Raw genomic sequence first — 13,766 nt, forward strand, 5'->3', positions numbered from 1 at the left:
GCTCTGGGAACAATAACAGAAGCATTATCTAATTATGTATATTGATTTATTTACTAATTTAGCTGCTGGTATTGTTATTTGTACCTGTATATGTGGGACAGATGCTAAGCCTTTATACCTTGTGTAATTAACATTAATCAACATAACATTAATTAACTTTAAACATGTACTGTCAATAATGGTTTTATTATGTATAGAAATAACGGAAGTTATATTTCTGCCTTTCTGTTTAACTGACGTTACTGCGGTCTTGCAGAATGTGTGCTCGTTTTGTTGTATGGGCCAGCCAGGGCAGCCAAACGTCCAATAATCAACCCAACGTTGTTAGAACTGGGATCTTTTGCACATTACAAAATATTTCCTTTAAGAGTACGTTTAAAACAACATATCAAATAGGACTGTGGCCCTGGGTGTAATGGTTACAGTTATATACAACCCGAAATGTACAATAACAAATGAAGATCCTCCTTAAATGATCATCTGTCGGCTTATACAACGTCAAAAAGGAGCGTGTTTCTTTGTCTATGACTCACTATAGAGATACTAAATAAGTTGTGCATTCGGCTGCATGTCCAAAAAAATTCATTGAAATATGTGGTACTAATATCAAACAAACCCCTCAATATTTTATCAGCGCAGAAGGACTGAGTCAGGGCGTTTGCTTGTGTTATCTCTACGTCCCGTAGACCGGGGCGGGGAAGCGAAGGGTTAGCCAACAACGATGGTCGAAGTTTGCAAAGAGAATAACTCAAAGTCATGGCTTTCTGTCATTTGGCGTATCTGCAACCTTTTCATGTCTGTATTCTTTGCGCTTGCAACATATGTACAGGTGAGCTTTTCATTTTTAAATGATATTAATTCAATAGTTTTTTTGTGAATCTCTAACAAATATTGTGTGTTGGCTTTAGATTAATGATCCAGACGCAGGGTTATGGATGGTAAGATTACAACCATTTCCCTCGTTATTTTGTCCTTCGAGTTATGTGATTATTTCATTTATATTTCATAACGTTTCTGTTGCAGGTTGGTTATGGTGTTCCTGCAGTCCTGTGTTCATGTATTGGATTGAACCTCCATGTGACAGGTAGACGGATATGTTTTTTTAGTTTTTCAGTAGAATAATGATAATTTATTGAGAATTAAAACATTGAAACCCGGTCATTTCTTAGTGTTTCCTTTCCTGTTTATTTCCCTGTTTTCCAGACTTTCCAGACTGTTGAACTTTGCTTTAGTGCTTATTTTCCAGTGCATATGGCGCCATCAAGTGGCTTCATTGTGACAGCACATAAAGCTCAACTTTAACAACAGCACAACACATAGTACTGCAAAGCTGACTTGTTCATGTTTTTGATTTCCTCTCTGCAGAAACGTTGCCCTGGAGGCGTGTTGCAGATCTCCATGTGATGATCTCCAGCGCTGTATTTTCTATATTGGGATGGAGACTTTGTCGAGAGCGAATCACAGATATCTTCCAGCAGGAGGAGGGCAGGTAGACGGTGTACTTAAATAGCTGTTGTTGACTCTGCAGCCCTGTAGTGACCTGAATTGTGCAAGTCTTATTTCAATGAATTCCTCTGAGGCATGCTACTTGTTTGAGCATGGGCTCTTTTACATATAATTACAAGCAATTGGAGGCAACAGGAAATCCTGACTAAATGCTTGGGGGAAGCAATTTGAAAACATGGAGATAAACATAGTTAAGTAGCATCCTTATGACAACACATTCAATTACATGTATATGCCGAAAGGTGATGCGTCCTTGTAAAATGTATATGACATGATTCCATGCTGATTATTATTATGATTTCAATCTTACTATAACAAATGCAATAGTAAAAATCATGATGAATTGGGGAACACAAACTTAGTATTGACATTAAGATTTAGATTGATAGTGAGGATGTCACATAAAACTTTCCCAGGATAGACAATAGTGCAATGCAAAGATAGAAATAATACACAAACAGCACAAGAGAACAATATTGAGACATATAGACATATCTAATGGTAAAAAAGGGGGATTATAGATACATTATATACATACAGTATATATATATATATATATATATATACTATTTAACATTTAATATAATTTGTCTTTCCTTTAGAGAATTTTCTGGTCTCGTGCTGACAGCTGTTTGGCTTCTCCTTTGTCGCCACTCTGGAAGGTAACATTTAAATTATTTTCTTTATATTCAGGCACTTTTGGAATGCTTCCTCCTTCTTTCCTACTGTATATGGGTAAAATGTATAGCAAATGTATTCATTTGCTTCTAGGATTTCTTTATACTAACTAACTCTTAAGTGTGTCTGAACCAGAAATGTGCATGTAAATTCATTAGAAGCAGGCACATCTGGCTTTAGATGTTTTAATATTTTTATTTAAGCCTTTTGATGTCTTTTTATTCTGTGATGTGTGCTTTTGACATAGGAAATTATTAAATGTTTGTTTCTATGTACCAGCAATTTGTAATGCTGTCCGTCTTGGCCAGGACACAAAAAAACAAACTGTGATTTAAAGAAAAAGTGTTTTATTGTTGGTCAAATAAAGGCTCAATAAAAACAATAACAATATAAATTCTCCATGAAAATAAGGCTGGTTTTATTTAATTTCCCATATGTGTTGTTCTTCTTTTTTGTCAGGGCTCCAGTGGGGGTGCTTAGAGTTTCCACAGCAACGGCCATCACAGTGTTCCCCTTTGTGGCCTGGCTTTACTATTACATCAATACAGAGCTGAGAGCAAGCTGGCCTTCACACTGTAAAACTGCTATTTAAACATCAACATCTTTTCAACTGCTCCTTTTGTTATGTTCTCTGACTGAAAACCCTGGACCAACAATACTGCTCAAGTAAACCTTTTTGTTGTTTCATTAAAAACAAACATATGATAGCTGAGCTGTCATGAAAGAAGAGAAAAGTATTTTTCAATAATGTTTACCTTCAAACTGTTTGATTGTGTAATGCTGATATTATTTTCCCGATAATTGAAGTATGAATACTTTAAAATGTATATAAAAAAGTTTTTTTTTTTTTCTTACTTTTAAAAACATTTACTTCTTATATCAACAAAATGAAACAGAAAATAATGAACCTTACCAAATACCTCAGATTTGTGTTCTTGAAATGCATGGACATGATCACATACTTAATAATATGCCTAATGTGTGCCTTTTTCAGAAAACTTCTAATATAAAAAAGAATCATCTTAATGTAAGTTAACAATTTGGGAAGATTCATTTTTTTATTTACTGTATATATTTAGTTAAAATGTTTAGCTTTTCCTGTAGTAGTTTCACCCCACACCATGACTATTCTCCCTCGAGGGGGCAGCAGAGGGCCCCACGAATGACAGGGTGACAGAAGAAGATGTAAATACGTAATTTCCGGTTTGATAACTGCAGATCCCAGAACAGCCTTTTCAGTTTGTTGTGCTCCATTTTAGGTTAACGGATATATGTAATACTGACTCCAGAACAGCGATTTTCCGACGTGTATCCTATCACGTTTTGCAAACTTGCCGGCGCTTCCTCGTTACAGCAGCGGTTCTGTCAAGGTCCAGACATGGCTATGAGTGTTTTACATCATAGCCTGGGATGCCGGTTGTTACACAGTAATGTTAAACTCTTGAGAACATGTACACAGCAGACCCAGACTGCCAGACTTTCACACAATGTTTTACAGAGAGAAACAGCACTGAAACAGCCGCTGTCACCGCGGAGACTTCACAGCAGCCTGGTAGGTCAAAGCGAGCTATCATGTGTAACGCCAAACTCCATTTAGAAATATGGCAAATTAACGTAGCATCACTGTGAACCTATTTGCTAGACTTCTAAGTATTGCTAGAACACGCTTGTCTTAATCACTTTGGATACATTTGCGTATTTTACTCTGCAGTGCGTCACTGTATTAATAAGCAAACAATGTGAACGTATTGAAAGAAACAATACGTAATTTCTGATGGCTGACAAAAACTAGCCGAGATCATTTAGGGATAAAAAAACAAAACACTTAATTATTTAAAAACACATCTCCAGTTACGCCACTTGCCCTATCACGGGGCACCACCTTAAGATAGCAAATATTGAATGGAGTTTGGCGTGATGCCTAAATGTTTTATAGCCGTTGAATAAAAGAGTGACCTAAGAGTTTCATATTATTTTCTGCTACTTCTTGCACTGCATTTTGTTTCTCACCTTTGCTATGTTTCTGTATTTGTAAATTGTTAAAATTAACTGTTGACAATATTTTCTGTTTATTTGTTAGGTGACTGTGAGAGCACTTCAAAGGCTGTATCAACACTCAAGAACATTTTCCTCTTTACCGCCACCGCCTTCATCAGGGAAGAGAGATAAGAAGTTTGGAGTAAGTGGCACATGTTTAATGTGTTTGTGTACTTTGTTACAAGTGTAATAAATGCTAATTACATTTGATTCATGATGAACGAGAAGTATAACATTTAATGTATACGGTCAACATATCTTTAAAATGTTGTATTTGAGTAAATTTGATGCACTTAATTATAAATGCAAGACCGAATAACTTCTAGCTATCATATAACTATATTGATAGTATGCAACAACCTAATTTGTTGAAAACTAGTAGAGATGTTAAGTTTTAACATTTTAGGATATTTCAGTCAGGTAAAAAACCAAATATAATTTACTATTCATTTGATCACTTAAAAGCATTCAGCAATGACTCTTCACGTAACAATTTATTTTTCTTGTTGATCAAATCAGTTTAGTTTTAAGGCTCAGATAGACTATTCTACATATTTTAAAAGGCTTGGAAAAGCCATAAGGTATTATAAAATGAAATGCTCCAGTTTGTAAAAGCATCGAGACTGCATTTTGGACAATTTTACAATATATTTAAATAGAATTAAGAAGCAAACAGATTGATAAGCCTGTTTTAGCATCAATAAGCCCAAGAAGCAGTTTTAAACTATAAAAACACGTTTTCAATGATTTATCTCCCCTTTTATAGCCTGTGACATGGAAATCGTTAGCAATTACTTTTGCTATTGGAGGCACTGTGCTTGGAGCAATGAAATATTTCAAGAAAGAAAAGGAAGAAAGTAAGTATTTTACCACTTTTAATATACAATGCAAAGTATTGTGATACAAGGAAATACATCAGTTTACATTCTGGACAAGCTCATATTTATTCAAGTGATAAAGATATTAACCAGTAATGACCCTTGTTCTGAATCTTTAATTGCCAATGATTTGCAGTGATTGAAAAAGAGCGCACCAAGTCGATCGGGCGCCCGGCGCTGGGCGGTCCATTCTCGCTCATCGACCACAACAACAAGCCCTCCAAGAGCGAGGACTTCCTGGGGCAGTGGGTCCTCATCTATTTCGGGTTCACTCACTGCCCCGACATTTGTCCGGATGAGATAGAGAAAATGATCGAAGTGGTGGATGAAATTGGTAATAAAAACTGCTTTCATCAGGAAATAAATTGGAGGTTATTAAGGCATTGTACTTGTATAAAAAATAAAATATATAAATAAACATTAATCGATGAAAATTAAAAGAACTTTATGTATAGAGTTGTGCATACAAATAATAATAAATTAGAATACACTGAAATAAACCATACTACTACTACTAAAATATAAAAAAAGCAACACTGTTTTACATTATACAAATGTACAAAGTAGTTGGAGTGTTTTTTTAATAAAACCTTTAATTGAGTGTGAGTTTAATATTTGCAAATTGTTGGTTATAGAAACTCTTTGATACACTAGATAATTCTTACGCCTATTATCCCAATTTTCTTATATTGTATCATTTTTTTCCACAGATAAAATTAAATCGATTCCAAATGTGACCCCGATCCTCATCACCATTGATCCTGACCGGGACACACCAGAGGCCATGGCTGCCTATGTGAAAGGTAAAAAAACCACACTTCCTGCTTACATGAATGGGCCCAAAATCAATCTGAACACCTATGGACTTTAAGGCGCCTTCTCTACTCCTTCAACACTTTCTTTATTCTATTTTATGAAATTTGTGCTATTTACTTTGCATATATTTTAATAATATAACTCTCTGGTTAAGGACATTTGTATGTACTTTTTTATACTTCTTTATTATATTTGTTATATATATATTTTATATATGGATGTTCCTTTTATTTGCTTTTGTTTATTTATATATAGCACTGAATTTGATAACATAATAAATATGCTTTTGTTATAAAATTGATTTGAGAAATTTACAAAAATAATAAACATTGCTTTTTGGCATTGTACAATTACAGCAAAAATGTTGAGCACTTTCAAGAATAATTTTCATCATATTAAAATATTTTATATTACGTTTTGTTAGAATTAAGCAGATTTTAACGCAATTTTATGAATAATTATTTATGCAGGGAGAAACAGTGACACATTTTCAGGAAGTAATAAATAAAATAAAATATAAAAGCACACTATTTCTTAATACACACTGTATTTTAACACATATCTGTTTGTTACAAATGAAATTCATAACTTGCATTGCACTGCTTTAAGTCTAATAAATGAATGATTTTTCAGATTTTTCCCCGAAGCTGATTGGACTGACGGGAACACTGCCTCAGATCGAGCAAGTTTCCAGAGCCTACAGAGTTTACTACAGTCAGGGACCAAAGGACGAAGACAACGACTACATTGTGAGTAATCGCCTGCTCTATTGTCATGTTTCATAACAATGCACGGATATTTAAGGACAATAAATAAACCATTCTGTCCTTGAGGTCTGATCTCCTCCTCTTGCTGTTTTCAGGTCGATCACACCATCATAATGTACCTCGTGGGACCCGATGGGGAATTTGTGGAGTATTTTGGACAAAACAAAAGAAATGTGGAGATCTCCAGCTCGATAGCAGCATATATGAGGAAGTACAAGAAGGAAAAGTGAGCAGCAGCACCTTTAAAAAGCAACTACGGACTGACAGATTCTGTCCTCAGGTGTTTGTTTGATTTAACTAATCAATACTGCCATCTTGTATTGGCTCCCTGAATTTATTTTATGCTTTTTTACAAAGATAATTTGACTGCAGTACATTCCTTTAATGAGTGTTGTGCAGAAGAATGCATTTCTTTAGGGATGCCATGATAGTCAATATTAATACAAGTTAAATTGCACCAAATTCAATACCACAGTAAAATACACTCCTTTATTACATGTGCATAATGTTTGTTGTAAGGAAGTTAAGCGGTCATAATCCCCTATCAAATATGGGTTTTATATTGCTGAAAGACAAACAAACATGTGTATTTATTGAAGTTTCTCACCCAAATCACCTTTATCATATTATATGATGATACGCTGTTATAGTTAACCCTACCCAATACATACTTTTACTGATGAAAGTTCAAACGCACCATAGTGCTACCTGTTCACAGAATGCTAATAGCTAATGCTCATGTTAACTTCCTATTTCATCACTTATTGTTCACATTCAGCAATTTCAGGGAAAATAAGACTCCATCTCATCCCAAATATAATGTGCTTCCCATAAATTGAGTTGACTGTGTCCCAAAATTTTTTTCTATTTCCCGGACAATATTATTCCCCAGCGCTGAGGTAACCGGTGGTAATGCCAAAACCCTCCTGTTCTCTAAATGTTTTGCATTGACTTGTTACTGAAGGATCTGTTTTTGTGACATCCCTACATTTCATAATGCTGCAGAAGGAAATCATTTAAAAAGAAAGCGCTTCAAATGCCTATTCTGTTGGAAAAGAAAATCATCAGCTCCAACAAGCTTAATATCTCTAATTTCTGATGCAAATAATGAGGACCTGTAGAGTAATGTTGTTTGATTTTGTGATAAAATCTGAAACACAGCTTTGCATTGACTATTGTTTTTGTTTCACAGACAACAGAAATCTAAATACTTTTGATCAGGACTAACCAACAGCTGCTTAGAGTTACTCTGGAGAACCCCTATGTTTGCAAGGCAAGTTTATTTATATAGCATCTTTTCAACACAAGGCAATTCAAAGTGCTTTACATAATTAGAAATGACATTTTAAAAAAGGGTAATTTAAAAGTAAAAGAATTAAATGGTCATAAAACAAGAGTAACACCGGTAAATATACATGAGTAAGATATGAATAGTTCAATTAAAAGCAGCGGCAAAAGAAAAGTTAAAAAGCAACAGCTCCAGATTTTATGACTTTAGAACGTTTTTTGCCGGTGTTATATTTCCAAGTTTCCTAAAATGAATCTCTTTAACATTCTGAGGATCAAATGTTTTGCGAGTTAAAATGGAGTGTTTATTGTTGTAATGCTCGTTTTAGCCACAAGAGGCCACCACTTCCTGTTCTAAATGGGATTCAAAGAACATCGTTTTTTTCTTCTGGATTATTTGTAATAGTTTCATGCACTCTAAACACAAGGTACATAAACTGTGTGTATTTGACATGCTTTTAATGTTACAACAGCTTCAGATAGTTTACAGCCTTTCTTTCGTTGCTTAACGGATACAAAAACAAACCAAAAAGTCATAAAGACTGGAGAGAAATAATTTAAAAAGCACTTCCCTCTCAGGACTTTGCTCCTACAAAACAAAAGCCTGTACTCTACAATTTAATTTGGCTAATTCTAAACTGTTATATTTTGAAAGATAGTAGTTAATGGTTTCTTTTCAGATTCAAAACTAAAAAACCTAATCCTAGGAAGAGTGTGATTTATGAAGATGTTTGATTGGTGTATAAAGTAAAACAGCAAACAAGAACATGTTAGTTTGTATGTTAAACTAGACGCAGTGCTGACAGGAAACACACCAGCACGCCTCAGTCAGAGCACTGTTGATCTCTTACTCAGCAGGCAGCTGTTCTATCTATTGAGCCGTAGCTATAGAGAGGCAGATTACTTTATGAATCCCAATAGGAAATTGGGATTCATAACTTCTAGGAAATCCTTTCACAGAACCAACAAGAGTTCTAATGAACCAAACACCATTGGAGATAATGAAAATTAAAGTTCTTTATTCATAAAATCATTGCCCTAAAACTATAACGATAACAGTGGCAGCAGGAAGACCTGCACATGTGTTATTACATATGTTTAAACCTTACTGAACCTGCCTTCAAAGTTAGAAATACCTTTATTAAACTTGATTACAATACAGTTGTTTAAAAATAATAACAATAATAGTAATATATATCTATAGAAGTTATATTAAAATAAAGAAACATTAAAAGTAAACTGAATTATACAAACATGTGCCATAAATAATATCTAGACATAGGGCCTATATATCTTAAAACTGAAATAAATATCCATTTTTAAATTACACACATTCTTTAAATTAAAGGTATTTAAAATGCAGGAATAATAAGTTTGAATATCCCTTAAAAATGACAGAAATGCAGTATTTCATTCAGATTAAATCAGGATCAGTTACATTTCAGATGTTTGGAAATATGGAGACTGGTAAAAACATATGTGATCTTTTTGTGATCTTTTTTACATTTTTGTGATGATTTACAGTATATACTTGGTTTCTGGAAAAAAAGGCTTTCTGTTGGACTGAATACTGAATTGAAATTCCTGCTCTTTAATGTTATTACTGTTGTCAGGGAGACAGACTCTCGCATAATGAGTAATTACTTTCAGACAGAGGTTAACCACAGATTGATAATATCATTAAAAGCCTTCTTTATTTGGAGGAGGATGATGTATGACACTGTAATGGAGAACATTATATTAATAAATTAAAAGCTACACTTAGAGAAACATAACATTTATTCTAACCTCAACTTACCACCAGCCTGTATTGATTTATTAATATCTGTTCTGCCTCACACCTGTCGTGTTCCTCCTTTAGAAATGGGATTAGAAAAGCCAACACAGCAGTTGTTCAGCAGCCAGACACTGGCCGCCATCAGATGAGCCCTCGAAATGGAACCAATTGATTTCTGGATTGATAAAATGTAGTTTTTTTATAACCCCCTTCACATGCTTTTCTGATCCTGTATTCAGTTTTGTTTTTTTCAACTTTCTCGAAGTTAGAAAACACAATATCCAAAGCATTTTGTTCACTGCAAAAACTATTCAGTGGAAATCAAAAAATAAATTACAGTATGCGAAACATGCAAGTTTGAATTGGTGAAGAGTGCTTATGGCTTGTTTATGTTTTTATATGGGGTAATAAAACTTCAAATTTGACTTGCAAAAACAACAACAAAAGTGTTTTGAGTTGAGTTCTGAGATACCGGCTTCTCTCACGGAATTCTGTCTTTAATCTCAGAGCTGCAAATGTTTTTTCACGTTTTCCTGCTCAAATGTGTTTTCAATTTTATATAAAATAATTGGCTTGGACCAATTGACGTATGTCAATTCGGATTGAAATCCGTGGCTCATGGATCTTATGACTTGCTGGTTTAAAATAAAGGATTACAAAAAAGATTTCTAGTAAATGCAGACCAAAACAATTGCACACAATACTTTACCAAAAATAATACCTTTAAAAGATTAGCAAATGCTTGTTTCTATTATATGTACTGTATATGCAATTATTTGCGACAGTGAATTACATTACGTGCCCAATTAAAGAAAATAACCATTTTATTGTCACACAGTCGCCATAATACCTTTCATTCACTGCTTCTTTTGTGAACATAAACTGTGAGAGCAAAAACTAAACTGCATTTTGATTTATCTTTCAAATTTACTTCCATTATTTGAAGTATTTGGATTAACATCTGTGCCACATGTTTTGTATCACGTCTTGCTTTTAAAAATGGTGAATTACTTAATTTCTGCTACAATAACTTCATAAAAGGCTAATATAGAATATACAGTTGTATCTGTATAAAGTTTAAGAGTAATAATACTGAAGTCTACAGGTTCAAGTCTGTAGAATTGGGGCACAGCTCACATTTTGGTGGATTCAGACATATGAAAACACAAACAATAGAAACAAAACTACAGAACATAATATCACACAACAGGTTTTGTCTGACTTATCAGTACCTTACATTAACAGCCCTAATAGAGAAGTCGGGTAGAGACATACAGACATATATTTAACTTCTAAAACTCCTTTGGTGTCACAGCTTCCTTTTCACTTTGAAACTGAGCAAAGTGAGACCCAACTGCATTTTGACTGACAGCCTGATTTATCTATAAGCCTCCCACACAAAGCCCCTCGTGGGACGATCAATCGAGCCGTCACTCCACATGTAGTTTAATTCTCTTTTCCCCCTAGTTGTCCCAGTTATGGGAGGATTATGAGACGATGGGACCCTGGGCAGAGACATGACAGGCCCCACATCTCTATCTACAGTATTATTAGCAAGACACACAGACTTTACAGCCTCTTTTTGGTGTTTTTGTGTCTCTTTTAAGTCATTTTGTGTCCCTTAGTAATCATTCTTAGTCGTTCTTTTGCCCTATGGTCATTTTGAGTCCCTTCCTGGTTGCTATTTTCCCTTTAAGTGACATTTTGCAGGGGACTGTGCACAGTTGGCTATCCATTGTTTACTTTAGATTCACAAATAGCACAGATAGCTTAAGAAACAGGATTTAAACCCTTCCTGAAAACTAAAAAAGCTACATATTTTCCGTTCTTGGATGAGTGTTTTGAGACATCTATCCTGACTGTGGTTTGCAGTAGCTTTACTCCCCAGCCACTCCATGTCTCTCCCGTTGACCCCCTAATCCTGTGCAGATGCACCCGTCGTCAGATCTATTTTCCCCCCCGGGGTGAGACGTCGCCCTCTCTCCAGCACTACCAGCTGATTAGGGATTTTCTCCCTGCTCCTTCTCTTTCTTGTCCCATGACCCCTGAATCCACAACCCGTGACCTCCTTGCAGTCAAACGTCCACACAAACATTTGTTGTCTTGTCGAGACGTGACAGAGGGGTCGGCGTACTGTAAGTCTGCCTGCCTGGCCCGACCTCGCCTACCAAGAGCCAATTATAATCGCAGCTGTTGCCAGACCTTCAAGTGACATTAAGAGGCTATTAAATCAGCACCAATTAGACTGTCTGTGATGCACTGCCAGACGAAGTGCCCATATCTTAAAGAGCTCTGTTCCCTCTGTAATACCACATCTCAGAAATGGTTGAGCGTGCTGAAGGCAGGGAGGTTATTTGTTTGCAAAAGTAAAAAAACTTGGTTTCTTTATTTTTTCATAGCAGCTGTTTCAAAAAGTTCTTTGTGAGTGCCATAACAAGCAACTTCAAATCATAACCAAACAAAAAGAAGGGTAATGAAAGAGCGCACCCAATGCAGTTTCCATAAGTATAAACTAATACGTGTATCTATTCAGTGACTGTGATCCACTCGAAAAAGCAATTGGTTTTTTCTTGGTCCATTACTACAACCTTTTACCTAGTTTCATGAAAATCGGGTCAGTTGTCTTTCTGAAATCCTTGGCTAAGCTAACTAACAAGCTAACAAACCAACCAACAAAACTGAAACATATCCTTGGCATAGATTTTTTTAAAAGTTGAATAATTAAAGAAGGAAACGGGGAAAATATATTTGATATTTATTGTACAGAGACGTCATGTGTTTATGGTTGCATGGAGATTTTGATTTTTGTATGGAATATAACAGGGGTGTCCAAACTACAACCCGGGGGCCAAATGAGGCCCGTTGCCCACTCTAATTGGCCCGCAGCAAATGCTACAAGTATAATGGAATATGGTCAACACCAAAAACTTGGGATTGTCTTATATTGTACTTCTTAATTATATATGTATATAAAAATATACTACACATTTTTTCATGTGACAATAAGCTCAACATATACTACGTTTTATATACTAATATAACAGTTAGTTATGTGTGAGCGAGTTAAAGGTAGAACTCATGCCTTAGTACGGCTACATTTTCTAATAACTTGCTTATGTTGCATAACATATCAGTGCATGCTATTTTTTATTAGGTTAAAAGTGTTTTTCAATTCTGTCCTGAGTATATTAACTAATAATGCTACTTGTGATATTATATTGCAAAAATGTGACATTTAAGTTGTTATTCCCCAAAACAACTTTTTTTAAACTTCACATCAGAAGTGTTAGTTTTTCCATAAAAAATTGTGGGAACGGGGGAAAGCAGCGAAAACAGATTTCAAACAGACTTTAAAAAACAGCATGATGACTAAAATGATTATTTATGCATCAAAAACACATTTAAATGAATCAATATAAGAACGATGTTTATCAGAGCCAGGCCTCTGTCTGGAATGTGCTAAATGTGGCCCGGCTGCTCCCAACACAAACCCAAACAGTGGTGTGTGATCCAGCTGGACTCAGACAGCCAATGCCAGTCAATTTCAGCGATGCCCTAACAGACCTAATCTTCCCTGATCCCAGAAAATGAGGCCTGCGGTGTCGGGGCCCGTAAACCCTTTAAGCTGCCTTCCTTAGCATTCATTGCTTTTTAATGGACAGTCTGAAGGGGTTACAATTGAAACCATTTAAAAGTGACACAATACAGCTATACATAGCAAGTTCAAAATACAAAATGGACATACTTGACTTTATCAAGGTGGCGTAGAAGCCAGATCTCCAAATATAGGAGAACAAAGCCCCACGAAACAGGCCGGACCAGCGCTTATAAAGGCGGTTTAAGACTTGTTAGGGTGAGGGATGTCTGTGCTGTCCTTCTGAAACGATAAGCAATAGAGAGCAGGAGATCTTCTTTAAGGTCTGCAACACTCTGGTAAGTATGATCCACATCCACTTATTTAAATTCAGAACATCTTTTTGTTGTCCTGTTTGAGTACAATTGTTTTCCCGCTCTTGCAGA

At 35.3% G+C, this 13,766-nt stretch overlaps 2 protein-coding genes across 2 annotated transcripts; both read left to right on the forward strand.

Annotated features, from left to right (window-relative positions):
* The first annotated feature begins 396 nt into the window (after positions 1-396).
* tmem220 (transmembrane protein 220) lies at positions 397-3,297 on the forward strand. The gene is made up of 6 exons (XM_063904405.1): positions 397-829; positions 909-938; positions 1,024-1,084; positions 1,366-1,489; positions 2,109-2,168; positions 2,644-3,297. Exons 1-6 carry the CDS (start codon positions 722-724, stop codon positions 2,774-2,776), a joined length of 516 nt encoding a protein of 171 aa, XP_063760475.1. The 5' UTR covers positions 397-721; the 3' UTR covers positions 2,777-3,297.
* Positions 3,298-3,420: 123 nt separating this feature from the next.
* LOC134878387 (protein SCO1 homolog, mitochondrial) lies at positions 3,421-7,842 on the forward strand. Its single transcript, XM_063904404.1, has 7 exons — positions 3,421-3,736; positions 4,265-4,363; positions 4,988-5,078; positions 5,236-5,433; positions 5,810-5,902; positions 6,549-6,664; positions 6,778-7,842. The coding sequence occupies exons 1-7, from the start codon at positions 3,563-3,565 to the stop codon at positions 6,910-6,912; spliced, it is 906 nt and encodes a 301-aa protein (XP_063760474.1). The 5' UTR covers positions 3,421-3,562; the 3' UTR covers positions 6,913-7,842.
* Positions 7,843-13,766: the final 5,924 nt, after the last annotated feature.

The sequence above is a fragment of the Eleginops maclovinus genome, chromosome 16 (genome assembly GCF_036324505.1).
Source record: "Eleginops maclovinus isolate JMC-PN-2008 ecotype Puerto Natales chromosome 16, JC_Emac_rtc_rv5, whole genome shotgun sequence".
NCBI classification, from domain to species: Eukaryota; Metazoa; Chordata; class Actinopteri; order Perciformes; family Eleginopidae; genus Eleginops; species Eleginops maclovinus.